This window comes from Calidris pugnax, unplaced genomic scaffold (assembly GCF_001431845.1).
Source record: "Calidris pugnax isolate Ruff unplaced genomic scaffold, ASM143184v1 scaffold38, whole genome shotgun sequence".
Taxonomy (NCBI): Eukaryota; Metazoa; Chordata; class Aves; order Charadriiformes; family Scolopacidae; genus Calidris; species Calidris pugnax.
Genome location: NW_015090995.1, coordinates 11,240,330 through 11,255,060, shown reverse-complemented (window position 1 = coordinate 11,255,060; position 14,731 = coordinate 11,240,330). Strand labels below are relative to the sequence as shown.

At 37.1% G+C, this 14,731-nt stretch overlaps 1 protein-coding gene across 1 annotated transcript in view; it reads left to right on the top strand.

The window, feature by feature from the left end:
• Nucleotides 1-18: 18 nt before the first annotated feature.
• The window catches only part of SMARCA1 (SWI/SNF related, matrix associated, actin dependent regulator of chromatin, subfamily a, member 1), a 34,074-nt gene continuing 19,361 nt past the window's right edge, over nt 19-14,731 (top strand). Inside the window, exons 1-13 of the mRNA XM_014955192.1 lie at nt 19-153; nt 4,181-4,267; nt 5,582-5,748; nt 6,244-6,344; nt 6,466-6,566; nt 6,853-7,032; nt 9,152-9,307; nt 9,564-9,695; nt 10,459-10,527; nt 11,299-11,408; nt 12,091-12,317; nt 12,813-12,934; nt 13,318-13,470. Coding sequence (XP_014810678.1) covers nt 49-153; nt 4,181-4,267; nt 5,582-5,748; nt 6,244-6,344; nt 6,466-6,566; nt 6,853-7,032; nt 9,152-9,307; nt 9,564-9,695; nt 10,459-10,527; nt 11,299-11,408; nt 12,091-12,317; nt 12,813-12,934; nt 13,318-13,470 — 1,710 coding nt within the window. The 5' untranslated portion in view covers nt 19-48. The remainder of the gene's footprint in view (nt 154-4,180; nt 4,268-5,581; nt 5,749-6,243; nt 6,345-6,465; nt 6,567-6,852; nt 7,033-9,151; nt 9,308-9,563; nt 9,696-10,458; nt 10,528-11,298; nt 11,409-12,090; nt 12,318-12,812; nt 12,935-13,317; nt 13,471-14,731) is intronic.

Below are 14,731 nucleotides of genomic sequence, written 5' to 3'. Positions count from 1 at the left end.
CCCCCCCCCTTTCCCATCCCGGTGGCTCCGGTACCCGCCGCGCACAAAATGGACACCGGGACCGACCCCGGCGATGTCGCCGCCCGCTCGGATGGCGAGTTGCCTTCCACCTCCGCCGCGGCGGCCTCTGCGCAGGAGCCCGGCGCTGAGGAGGTACCGCTCCGGGGGCGGCGAGGGGTGGGCGGGGGGAGCGGACCCGTCCCCGCCGCCTCAGGCCGCGCTGTCCCAGCCCTGAGGCGGCGGCGGTCTGTGAGGGCCCGGCCGGGCTGCAGCCGAGGGCCGGCCTGGGCAGTCCTGCGTGGCTCCCTCCGTAGTGTCCCCCTGCCCTGTTGTTTTCCTTCCCCTGCCCCCAGGTGAAGCTGTCCCGGAGCGGGATGAGGGCGGCGGGAGCCGGGAGGGGCGAGGGCCCTGAGGGGGGGTGTTGCCTCGGAGAGCTGTCGGCTGAACCGGGCTGTCCCAGCCCTCGGGGCTTCAGCCTTCCCTTTGCCCGGCTGAGGCAGCCGTAATGCAGAATAAACCCCTCAAGAGAACATGTATGGCTGCCAGCCGCCTCCCTTCAATTTTTTGGAAAAAAAAAAAAAATATTGACTATGTGTGCATCTCTGAAAATGTAATTTTCTTAATTGTAAAAACCTAAACCATAAAAGCTGAAAGTTAAATATTAAGCTTTTAAAAAAAAAAAAAAAAAAAAAAAAAAGACTTACAGGCTAAGACACAAGGAATGTAGAAAGTGACGTGTTCGGGTATCCTTGGAAACCGGACAAGACTTAACCAGAGGAATGACTCTTAAAAACTTAGGAAGAATGATGACAGTGTGTTGTGTACTTACAATATTGGAGAAAGCTGCAGAAATATTGATATTAGTGCAATCAGATTTTTAATTCCAATTGATGAAAGTCCATTTTTGCCTGAAAAGAACGCTTGATTCTGTACTTGATTACTTATACATGCAAACAGCTATGAGATACAGTACAGTGTAATTCTCACTGTTACCTCATTGTTCAGGGGAAAAAGTTTCTGTATTGGATGTAACTTACTCTGCAAAATTTTACACATGTCAACTAATAAATAGTTGGTACTGGATGTTTAGAGAATACTTGCCTGGAGTAATAATTTGAAAGCAGTGAATGGTTTCAGGTATTATTAACGTTGTGTAACTGTGCAATACTGGTCAATATGTTTCTTAAGGAAAAAAAGAGAAGTTCTGCTGTTTGAGTTTTTATTCAGATGTGGAATTTCACTTCATATTGGGCTACAGGTCTGTTATGTAGCTACACAGTTACTTATACAAACTGCATAACAATGGCATATAATGCAACCTGTTGTGCTCTGTTCCTCTCTCACTGTTTTACTTTGCTGTAAGTAGTCTTGTTGTAGTAGTACCAAAACAGTGTTTAACTAAATGGCTATTTGGAATGTATTTCCATTTTGTTTATGTGAGTTAAACACAAAAGGGGTCCTTCTAATTATTCTTAATGCATTTGTTTAAAGTTCTCAAAAGCATAAGTTACAAGAATAAAGTCAACTAAAGCAGCAGCAGTTCTTATTCCCAGTCATTTATTTAGATGTTCATGTGACCTACCCAATTTAGGACTAACTATTGCACTTACTAGATTGAAATCTCTTGCAGCCTGAAGTTACTAGCTCTGCTGAGACTGTTAGTAGAGATTTCAAGGGGAAGTGTTTAGGATCTTTGTTGTACTTGGGGTCTGTTATTTTTGAAACTGCTGCAAGGTCACGTTTCTTGTAAGGTGTTTAAATGACAACAGTTTTCAGGGGCCTCTCAAGTAGCTCCCTGAGATAAAAATGAAAGTACTTTTTTTGCTGGTTGTTGGCACTGAGGCTTTTACTGATCCTCTTGTTTCCTGGTATCAGCCTGCTAAGTGATGAAGATGCATTGTGTAAAGTTTGTAGGGTAGAATTCTGACAGACTTGATGAAATATTTTGTGGTTCTGTGTTGTATTAGGTACATGGTCTAGTTGGTAGTAAGAGACAATTATTACTCATACCAAAATTTAATAATTGGCAAAGTCTAGATTTTTATAACTTGGAATGTTATGCAGGAAGAGGTTTGGATATGGTATTTGTCCCTACTACCCATGTAGTTTTACTAGTACAGAATAGTATTTTAGTTAAACTACAGCATGTTCTTTTCCCTTGGAAGTTGTGAGAACGAGAAGGGGTATTGGCATGCATGTGTGTTAAGTTGCTTGTCTCTTTCATCAGCTTTTGGCAGTCTCCTGTTTGTTATTTCTAATATTTTGGGGCCATCAGTGTTCCACAGTGAGGAGGGGTTGTGTTTTGTCTTAAAAGGTAAGGTGTAGGATGTGATTTTTATAGTGCTGTGGCTGCTTTATATGTCAGTTCATTTATTTAAGTCGGAGTGTGTGATTCACACCTATTTCTGAATACATTTGATTTGTGTGCCACTATAAGTTTTCTTCTTCTGGGGAAATCTAGGTAACAACAGAACTGTCATTAAAGCCAACTGCCTTGGGGTTTAGAAAGATAATACTGCATTACATTTTACTTGGAAACCTTGCAGTTAAAAGGGATTATCATAATACTGAGTTGTTCTGCTTTGTCCAGAAAAAATTTCATACTTACCTGAGGCAGACAGACAGCTCTCTTCAGTAGCATATATCTATGTGATTTATTTGTAGGAGAAGTGAGGGAGACATCTGAAATGGCCTACTGTCAATTTTGTTTTCTTCTAGGGAGGGTATTTTGTCACTTAAATAAGAAGGATTGGCCTTGATATTAGCACTGGCAGCCTCTCTTGCTGGAGAGTATGTTATATAGTAATATAATGGAGGTTTGAATATACACATTTACATGACTTGCTCTTTTGCGTGTTGGTTTAACAGTCCCTTCCTAACCTTATTTTCCGAGATGAGCTGATTACCTATATGATTGAAGAAGCTGTAAGTGAATAGAAGATTTCTAATGCTAACTATTTCCAGCATAATCATTTGGCCTTGCAAAGCTGAATTCTTGTATTTATAAAGTCATTAAATTGTCAAACAACTTCATTATACCACCTAGGACTGTTCATCTTTGCAGAGAATTATGCCTTTGGGCCAAAACTTGAAAAGGTGATCTCTGACTTGAGAAAATATTCCTTCCATTTTCATGATTGTGTTTAAAGTTACAGAGTAAGTTGGCATATACATTTATCAGTAACAGTTCTGAAACAAGTGTAATATTGCTTGACAGACTTTTACACATTAAGTCCCATTTTAGTCTGGTTTTACTACTTGACTTTGAATAGTTTAGATACACTATTTCATTTTAATGCATTTTTAGTAGGCTGATACTTAAAGCACTTGTCAGATTAAGACTGTTGTGTTACATTTTATACAGATATGCACTTCGGCAGATCCTTTCAGATTATCCAGTGCCAGTGCTTTTTTTTTTTTTTAATATGTAAAACAATGTAGCATTTGAAGTTGTGGAAACCAGCTTTGAGTTTAGGAATTGAAGACAGAAATGAATCTCATAAGCTACTGAAGCCAGCCATTTCTGTTACAATTTCATAAATTTCTTTCATTTATAGTAAATGAGGTAGTTCTGTATTAACTGTTTAGGAGCATACCATGCAGTGGTTGCTGCAGGGGTTGATTTGGTTGTTTAATTTGTGTCACTTCCTAGGTATATGGCTAAGTGTAGTTAAGCCTCTATTTCCAAATAAACTCTGAGTATTCATCTAGAAGTGAAAACAAACCAAACCCAACCAAGATGCAAGTGTCAGAATTTACAGTTAGGAATTTTACAGTTAGAAATCACATTTAATTTTTTTAAATCTCTTTTCAAGATATTAAATTTAATTTTGCATTTAAAGCAAGGTCCCTGTGAAAAATTAAACTTAATCAGCTTTCAGTGCTTTCTGTCACTGTTTTCAACTTGCATCCTATTTGTAGACATAAACATAAGGATGAGACGAATCTTCAACTTAAATTTTACCTGGTCATATCTTCTCTTCAGTTTCATCATGGATAATCAGGTTCTGCTTTGGGTGGAATAATATGATAAATGCAGTCACTTGATTTTGAGATAATTTATTTTTTTTCAAAGTAGCATGGTTATCTTGCAGTGTGTATGTTGGTTCAGTTTGATATCTTTTCGCTTTAGTAAGTGAGGAAGCTGATATTTATAAAGTGTTTAAAATTTGAATTCCAGAAAAATGATCCCCCGTTTCAACTCAAACTTCCTCCAAAGGCAGCTAGACCTGAAAAAGAGGTTGACCCAGAATATGAAGAGAAGATGGTAAGTGCTTTCACAACAAAACATGGATTTGGTTTTATCCTGTATGAGCATAAACACCCATGTATTTACTTCTTCGTTTAGATTTTTTTTTTCCTAAAGGTTTTACTTGATATTTACAGTTTAGTCGGTTTTCAGGTTATTTTACACAAATAGTCCAATAATGAATGTAAGGGAAGAATACTAGTATTTTTTTCCAGATCTTTGTAAAGTTATTTGCTGGTAAGTGATGTGCTGTTAAAAGAAATGCATTGCCCTCTTGTGGCAAGATCATGCATTGCACGTCAGGTTGGTTTCTATTGCTCTTTGGTTTGTATTAACTGCTGTTGTAGCACTTTAACTTGCATGTAAGTTACCTGCAGAAAAGCTTTCTGTTGCTTGTATATTTCTTATAAAGGTTATGGTACAGAACTACAGTTTCGTTTCTCTAGTTTATTTCAAGATGTATAAATCAGGTCATGTGAGAATTGCTCTCACTGGTTCAGTGTTATATGATGCTTAAAAATGGCATAGAGAAACTGATAACAATTGCATTGCTAGTTAGTGTTTGTCTTTTATCATATTTTGCTTAAAAATTATGCAATGTACTGTCTTTTAAATATAGAGAAGGACATGTTTTGCTGGTTTTATATAGTGAAGTATGTATGCCTCATTGGTATAGCAATAAGTTTGAAATAGGACAGCAAAATTTACAAACTTCAGTGAAAGCGGTATTGAGCTGGTGCATCCTTTACTTTAATCATACTTCTGAAAGCAGAGCTATCACGTTGTTTTCTTGGATCAAATCCTGGTAGCCTTGCAGCTGATAGAAATTTTGCCACTGACTGGAGCAAGGTTAAGATTTCATCCCTTGCTATAAGTCAGAACCTTTGTTTTTTCTTTATCTTTTGTAGACAGTCCTTCAAAGCATCCCTTCAAATTTGCTGGTGTGCCATGCAGACTTTAGCAATCCATACAAGTAAACTGGTTTTGGGTTGTTTTACTAATCTTTGAATTTTGAGTGGGGTTGAGTTGCTGGGATACGGTTATCAAGTCCTGCTGCATCTTCCAGATTGCTATGGTATTCGTGAAGGATCATTTGAATCACAGTACAATTGGGTGCAATTCATGCTTAGCTGTAAGCTGAAGCAGGTCAAGAGCTATTTTGTAGCCCTCCGAGTTGACTAATAGTAGGCAGATGGTTTTGTCAGTCTTTCCTCATATAAATTGTTCTCACAAGTGTCTGAATTCTGTTTCTTGATAAAAATACATTTTTTAATGAGGAAAAGTTATTGTGTGGTTTTTTTTTTTTAATTCTCTCCCCGCTTTGGAAACTAGAAAGCAGATCGAGCAAAAAGGTTTGAATTCCTCTTGAAGCAGACGGAACTTTTTGCACATTTTATTCAGCCTGCAGCACAAAAATCACCAACTTCTCCATTGAAAGTCAAGCTGGGACGGCCACGGATGAAGAAAGATGAAAAACAGAGTTTGATTTCAGCTGGGGAGTATGTATTATTTTTATTTCCAACTTCTTACACTTTCAAACAAATTATGCCTTTTAACGTAGTTAGTAGCATAGTGATTGTGCTTTAAGTAAGTTCAGAACTTTTCCTGTTAATGGTGTTACCATAATTTCTTTAAAAGTTGGTTGGTATATACATGCTGATCCATCAACATTATTATGACCTTGGATCTGGAATGCTGTTTTAAAGTAAATTCTCCAGTTGATACTTGTTGTCAGAGTGTAGTTATCACTCTGGAGGAGAGGGTTACATATCAGACTTTCTAATTAAAGCTGTAATGAACCATAAAGAATAACTTATTAATAGGATATGATTTTGGTCAGGGTACTAGAACACACATGTTGTAGATCAATGATTGTTTCTGTCACTTTTGTCACTTTTGTGACAAAAATTTGTGATAATTTGTCACTTTTGATATTTATAGTCACTGTTTTGAAACTGTTTCATATAAACACTAATCTTGGGTTCTTTCTTTAGTTATCGTCACAGGCGCACAGAGCAAGAAGAAGATGAAGAGCTGTTGTCAGAGAGTCGAAAAACATCTAATGTGTGTATTCGATTTGAGGAGTCTCCTTCATGTAAGTACTGTATTGACAGTTTTCTGATAGCTTTGATGTAATTAAAATCTGAGCAGATCACAATTAAAATTAAATTTTTCTACTTAGTATTTTTCTAATTAGAGGAATCTTACATTTACAGATGTGAAAGGAGGAACACTAAGAGATTATCAGGTTAGAGGTTTGAACTGGATGATCTCATTGTATGAAAATGGTGTTAATGGCATTCTGGCAGATGAAATGGTAAGCAGTAATCTTTTGGAATTTTTGTGGCAATTATTGAGCAAAATTCAACATTAAAGTGCATATAGTATTTAATGTATATGGAGTAGCGTGCATCATTCTGCAACAGATTTTTCACAACTGGAATTGTAACGCAATGAAAGAAACTGTACTGTAAACATTTGTTGTGTAGTTTGCTTTAAACAACTTAAGTGGCAGAATTATATATTAGAAAAATTGTTTGAAGCTTCCTGTATGGTCTTCCATTTCAGCAGGTTTCTTTCCCCCCTCCTCTTTGTCAATACAGGGTCTTGGCAAGACTCTGCAAACAATCGCATTATTAGGCTACCTGAAGCATTACCGTAACATTCCTGGGCCACATATGGTCCTGGTTCCAAAGTCAACTTTGCACAACTGGATGAATGAATTCAAACGCTGGGTTCCATCATTACGTGCTGTTTGCCTTATTGGAGATAAAGATGCCAGAGTAAGTGCTCTACATTTCAAAGATGTACACATTATTTATCAAAAATTAGCATTGGGTATGTGGAATTCTCTCGAAGCTACTTCCTTAATTACAGTGTTTTTTAGTAATCTTTAACTATATTAGTGTTGAAAATGCAAAATGTCATGATTGTAACTATGAGGGAAAAATGCAAATCAGTAGGTGAAATAATAGACTGGAATCAATGTACAGGTCTCTGACCTCTTTTTCTGTTGTTTTCCTCTCTGATTTTTGCATCTGTGGTGTTTTTGTTTTATAGATCTCTTCTGTGTTTGCATTGTGACAGTGTTTATTCACTTTATTGCCCTTACTTTGTCACCTCTTCCTTGACTTTTTTTATGTGACTTCTCCTACTCTTTACTTGTGTCTTATGTCCCTGTAACCTATGTACCTTGCCTTGTAACTAGGATTTTGTTGTAGAGCTTTTCATCTTCCATAGCGGAGGCCTTAAAATAGATATAGGGTGTTTTTTCTAATTTGAAGGAGATCAATGAGCTGGATGTTCTGTGAGTTCTATGGCTCTTCATATGGATTACATGGCTGCTTGTTACTGCTTGAGGGTAGAAAAGTTCTACAGAGGGATCTGGACAGGATGGGTTGATGAGCCGAGACCAATTGTATGAGATTCAGTAAGGCTAAGTGTTGGGTCCTTTACTTGGTGCCCAGGTGGCCAAGAAGGCCAATAGCATCCTGGCTTTTATCAGAAGTAGTGTGCTCAGCAGGACTAGGGAAGTGGTTGTCCCCCTGTACATGGTACTGGTGAGGCCACACCTCGAATATTATGTTCGGTTTTGAGCCCCTCACTACAAGAAAGACATTGAGGTGCTGGAGCATGTCCAAAGAAGAGCAAAGAAGGTCTTGAGCACAAGTCTTACGAGGAGTGGCTGAGGAAACCAGAGTTGTTACAACAAGTGATAGGACGAGGAAATGGCTTCAAGTTGTACCAGGCGAGGTTTAGATGGGATACTAAGAAAAATTTCTTCACAGAAAGTGTTGTCAAGCATTTGAACAGGCTGCCCAGGGAAGTGGTTGAGTTGCCATCCCTGGAAGTAGTTAAAAGATGTGTAGACATAGTGTTTAGGGACATGCTTTAGTGGTGGGTGTAGTAGTGTTGGACTCAATGATCTGAAGGGTCTTTTCCAACTTAAATGATTCTATGATTCTGTGAGAGGAATCTCTGCTGGTTCTGCCAGTGAGTTAGACAGTTCCCTCTGGTGCTGTAGTCCTGAATTTGACTGTATTGCTCTTTGCAGATTGTTTTCATTTGAAGCCTGATCATATTTATCCCACCATGTGTTTATTGCTAGTTCTGTGGAATGAAATTAAGATTGTGTTGCAGGGAAGCATGCACCTTCACTTTGTACTTTCTGTGCTTTCAGAATCTTACGTTTGTATTGTCATAACTTTTCATTACCTCATTTTCTATTTAATGTCTCAGTTCCATGGTGTCTAAAGCACTTGTGAGCTTACATTTACATTTATAAATCAGTGCATAGTATTGTACAGAGCACTCCTTTATTAGGTTGCTCTTCAAGGCTGTGGATTTGAACAGTTCTGTTGGCCCTACTAGCTGGGGTGGTCTGTGTACCCTACTAAGTAAGTTCTTGGAGACCTGAATTTGTGGCTTTTCCATAGGGTTATATTCTTTCATGTGAAAGGATTTACATGCCTAGATATGCATCCCTTACAAACTACAGATAGGGCAGAGGAGGGAGATCTTTAGGGAAGAGAGAAGATGGGAGTGGGCTCCATGAGTTGTGTTGTGGATTGTGTCTTTGGACTAGTTAGTTTGGTGGGTTTTCTCCCTATTGGTAGTATATACTATATCTAAATTACTGAAAAATTATGCTGAAGACTAAATTTTTAATTTTGAATAAGAGAAAATCTGTGTTTTGCTTAACCCCAGCTGATGGTCTGCCTGTGCCTGAAGTACAAAGGATTGAAAGCTTTTGTTACAGTAACTTTGTTACTGAAAAGGTGCTTTAGAGTCGGTTTCTGTGTGCTAGCTTAGGGCATCAGTCTGGCAGAGGTTGGTTTCACTGAATTTCATACAAATTCTTCATGTTTATAAATGTTTATTAATTCAATTATTCTGCTTTAGGCTGCTTTTATCCGTGATGTTATGATGCCTGGTGAATGGGATGTTTGTGTTACATCGTACGAAATGGTAATTAAAGAGAAATCAGTCTTCAAAAAATTTAACTGGAGGTACCTGGTAATTGATGAAGCCCACAGAATAAAGAATGAGAAGTCTAAGGTAAACTCAAAATTATGTGATACTTTGAAGCTAGTTTGACACCAAAAATTCCATCTGATTGTAGCAGATTTTTAAGTGTTGCATGTGGTATTTTTTTTTTTTAAATAAGCCATAAGCTCTTGTGTGGTAAACATAAATTTGATAGGTAGCTCACTGTCTGTAAGTTTAGTTGACGTTGTTCCAGGTTTCAGAAACTGATGAAAATTCATTATGCTTAAATGTGCATGATAATGATGACTATTTGTTGTATTTCTAGCTGTCAGAGATCGTACGTGAGTTCAAGACAACAAATCGATTGCTGCTTACGGGAACTCCTTTACAGAATAACCTCCACGAGCTGTGGGCATTACTCAATTTTCTTTTACCTGATGTCTTCAATTCTGCAGATGTAAGTTGAGATTTGGAAGTACAGTCTTGTTCTTATTATTTTGATTCCCAGGCTGCTTTCTGCAGAAGACCAGCCTAGTAAGAGACATGACGTGGAAGACCTGGATTCAGTAGAAGCTCTGTGGTTTCCCTAACTGTAGACTAGTTTTGTTGCTCTACCTAGTTAAAACAGCGGATTCTGTTAGTGCAGATGAGGCCTCAGGCCAGTAATAGCAAAGGTAACACTCTAAATCGTTCAGGAAGTATGCAAAATGGAAGAAAATTTGGAAAAGCAACACAGAATGAAGAATATGAAGCATCCAAATAGGTGTAAGCTTTTTTCACTTTGAACTTGAGACGTCTTTCTTGTCCTTTGCTGTTAATGTTTTCTTGTACTTGTATTGCTTGCTTTCACTGGTTTTGCTCTGTTCATGTAATTTACTTAAGGATTCTGGTTTCTCTTTCTTTTTTCACCTTATTGCCCCATCATGATACAAGCACTAAGGGGAAAAACTTTGACGCTGCATTGATGAGCATGGAAAACCATTGTAAATGAAGCAGAGTAATAGTATTTTTTTTTTTCCTGTGGAGTTACTGAGTTGACTTGAATATTATAGTGTGCTGGGAAGCTGAAACAGAATTGCATACTGATTTTTCTTCCACTCATAGAAGTAATTTGTCTCAAGATTTATGCCACTCTTAGCTGGAATGAAAGAGTCAGTATGTGTCTGTTAAAGCTACAGATGATAAACTGTTCATACCAATTGTGCTTTTTCTCACCACAGGATTTTGACTCGTGGTTTGACACTAAAAATTGTCTCGGTGATCAGAAACTTGTAGAAAGACTTCATGCTGTAAGTAATTAAAGCTGTAATCATGTGTCATTTTTAGTATACACAGGGTTAAAAAGAAAAACATGTTATTTCCCCCTTCATCTTGAAGTCGAGAAGATGAATGTAAAGGTATTTAGCTACAGGAATTCCCAGCAGAATTTTCATAAATTAAATATTGGAACTTACTGTTACAGATACTGCTTTTTGTAATATTACTGTTTGAAGCAGACAAAATCTGCACATAAAATATGCAAATGAAGAATTTTGAGGTCTTTTTGAAGCAATTTATTATTGTGAATAGTATACTGATAATGCATGTCATGCTGGTCTGAATAAAGGCATGCCTTTACCTTTGTTTTACTGTGCATGAGATAAAAGACGTTTTTCATTATACAGTAACAAAAGAAATCAGAAGGAAATACAACATGCATTGCTTATCTTTGAAATATTGGTCTATTTTGTGTATGCTGCTAGTGGAAATGAAACAGAGCTTATGTTTCAAGGTAATAAATACATTTTTATAAGCTTATGGGTTTGGCCCTTGCTTAGGGTAACAAATGGGCTGAATAATGGTAATCTTCATGTAGTGTTCCGTATTTATGTGCAAACTTTAGCCTATTAGTGGGACAGCTTCCTTTTGGAGGTTTAGCTGAATCTTTCTGAAGGAGTCACCATGACAGAAATAGGTACTGATTAGTTCTGAATAATACCACGTATTTGAATCTATTAGTTTTGTGTTTGAGACAATCAATGTTACAAACTTATCTGTGGAAAAACTCTTAAATTGCATAGGTTTTGAAGCCATTTTTGTTACGTCGCATAAAAGCTGAAGTAGAAAAGAGTTTGCCTCCAAAGAAGGAAGTAAAAATTTATCTCGGGCTCAGCAAAATGCAGAGGGAATGGTGAGTTATTTACATCAAAGTAAGATTCTTTTCTGATGAAGAACACTACAGCTCTTCACACTGTTTTTTTTCTTGAGTTGCAGGTAAGACAGTCAGATGGAGAAATCTATTTATAGATGTCTTTGGGGCTTTTTTTTTGTTTTCTTAAAGATGCACGAGTTAAAAACAGCTAAGGAAGGGTATTGGAAAGGGTTGGGACGAAGAAAGCAGAAACTTCTTTTCCTTCCTTAATTTTATTTGAAAGAACATACTAAGTTCTTCCTTTCATCCAAGTATCTATACGCCAATAAAAGTCTGAGCTGAAATTAAAATAAAACCTTGAGGAGCCACATACCCAGAAGAGAAGTGAGAAAAGGAGCCCAGGTAGCAGCTTCAGTCAAAGAAATTATATCTTTAATCCACTTTGTAGTCATAAAATGGAAGTGTGAGGTAATCCATTAAATGACAGATCATTGCCACTGACAGACAAATTGCCTTTCATATTTAGGTATGGATTTATAAATCCTTATTATCAGTCAGACATTTTTGCCAAGTTTCATCCCAATAACATAGCTCATTATTAGATAAACAAAGCAAACTCCTTCATTTAGAATTAAGTAATTGGGTTATTGCAGGGTTTCATTCATGTTTTATATATCAAATGAAAATGGAGAGTTGTTCAGAATTGCCTGTAAAACTTCAGGTATACAAGGATCCTGATGAAAGATATTGATATCCTGAATTCAGCTGGGAAAATGGATAAGATGCGTCTGCTGAATATTCTGATGCAGCTGCGGAAATGCTGTAACCATCCTTACTTATTTGATGGTGCTGAGCCAGGCCCTCCTTACACCACTGACACACATCTCATCACTAACAGTGGTAAAATGTTAGTTCTGGATAAACTGCTAGCGAAACTCAGAGAGCAAGGTGAGTACTGTTTATGAACAGGAGTGATCTGAATGCTCGTAAGTAAAATTACCCTTTGAAAATGCGTAGATTCATTCCTGTCTTTCCTCCAGTGAATGCATTCATTACTTTCAGTGAGGTTTTTGTTGAGAATAATTCTTCTGTAAACTTGCAGGAACAATGAGGAAAACTAGTGATATGGAGAAGTGGAAGGAAAGGAAGAGCAGAGCTTCCCTTCTGCTGTCTTTAAGAAAATTTGTGATGATAGGATTAGTTTGTCTGGGCACATACGTTGTCAGCCACTTCCCTTACTATGGTTTTCTGTGTTCTGTCTCTTTATCTGTGTATTTCTTCTGTATAAACTTTTAAATAACCTGTCTTGAGGAGAACTTAAATCGATACCAGAAAAGTAGCTTCAGAAGACTTACTCAAATAAGTTAGGTGTAGGACAGAATATTTCATGCTCTATAGTATGCTCTGTTAAAGCCAGTGACAAAACCTTCTGTGTTCTGTCAGGTTCCAGAGTTCTACTTTTTAGTCAGATGACTCGCCTACTGGATATTTTGGAAGACTATTGCATGTGGCGTGGATATGAGTACTGCCGACTTGATGGACAGACACCACATGAAGAAAGAGAGGTGAGAAAGTTGTATATAAACAAGAAATTTCTTTGTTTTCCATATTACATTATAAAGAAATTATAATTCTTATCTATAAAAGTAGCTAGATTATTGCTTAAAGTAAAGCAAAAATGGTACAGTATTTAAAAGCTGCTAAAGCTATATGTTTTTCCAGCCAAAGTCCACAATAAATTAGGTTTCATTTGTTGCTCAATGAAATGAAAAATGTAGTATTTTGTGGTCTCAGAATGGAATTTTCCACCTATGCAAACCTACAGTTTCTTACTTATATAACAAATTGGTTTGGTATAAAAATTCCGTAAATTCCCAAGAAACTTTATTGGAAGCTTATTTGAAAACTGGTACTTTAATGACACTTTTTTTTTTTTTTTTCCTTTTAGGAAGCAATAGACACATTTAATGCTCCCAACAGCAGTAAATTCATTTTCATGCTGAGTACCAGAGCTGGAGGTCTTGGAATTAATTTGGCAACTGCTGATGTGGTTATTCTCTATGATTCAGACTGGAATCCTCAAGTAGATCTGCAAGCCATGGTGAGTTAACTCTCTAATACACATTCATTTGTTAAAGTTGCCATTGTATTTTGAGAACTTGAGGCTTTGTTATTTTTCTTTGCTTTTTGTATTAATACCGAGAAACTAAGGAATTCCATAAAAAGGGCATGAACAGAGTTGTGGAAGAAGCTGTAGATTTTTCTCTGTAAACATCTGTCTTAATCTTATTCAATTATGAAATAATTACTTCTGTCAAAATACTGTTAATGCATAGAATTATTTTTAATTCTGTCTTTTCAGAAGATGACAGTAAATGAAAAACAGTGGGCTGTTTCCAAAACAATAGCAACTAATTAAAAGCATGCAGCTCTATATTCCTTCCTTTTGGGAAGCTTATACTTTTGCAACCTACCTTGTTTCTGCATAAGTCTAAAATCATTCAGTGGTGATGCTATGGAAAAAACCTAACCCTTATCTTATGTTAATCATACTAAAATCTTCTCTTTCTGAGTGCTGAATATCAAAAGATCAAGCCTATAATTTGTTTCATGTGGAATGGAACTCACATCCTTCTTGCATGATTGGGCTGTGGGGTATTTATTCTTTGGTTTGTGTTTTTTTAATGCACTGAAACACATCAAATATTTACTGTGAATAACTCATCCTTTCCATGTGCATGCTGACTGCCAATAGTAGACTGACTTCCTGGAAACTGATGAGTGTGATGTATGAGCTTTAGTAGGATTTACAAGAAGAAATGAATATTGTGCAGGACAGTAACTGTTTTAATGACTCATGTTTAAAGGACAGTCAGAAAATCCTGGTACCAACAGCTTGAAAACCAGTTGTTTAACTTTTATTTAAGAGGACAAAATAATATTTTTATTCATGTTTTCTAACAAGAATAAACACGTTTTGTTACAAATAAGTATAGTGTGTTAGCTATATAACCTCATTTGCTGTGTATTGTACCTGTACTATGCAAGCTGCGTATTGATGCCTTAATGTAGGTTGGGACAACTACAGTATTGAAGCTGTGGCTGCGTGGACTTTGTCCATGGAATGAATATGCTCAAGCCAGGGATGACAAAGTTTCAATACCTATGTCAAGTGAGAGAATGAGTTTGAAAGCAGGGCAGATGTGTGTATGTATGTACTCTTGTATCTCCACTTCCCAACCGCAATCTAGACAGATGTTCAGTTATCTCCATTTACAATGAGGTAGATGCACTTATTGCTATAGAATGACCCAAACTTGAAAGGTGTAATAGTCAGATACAAGTAAATACTACTTTGCTGG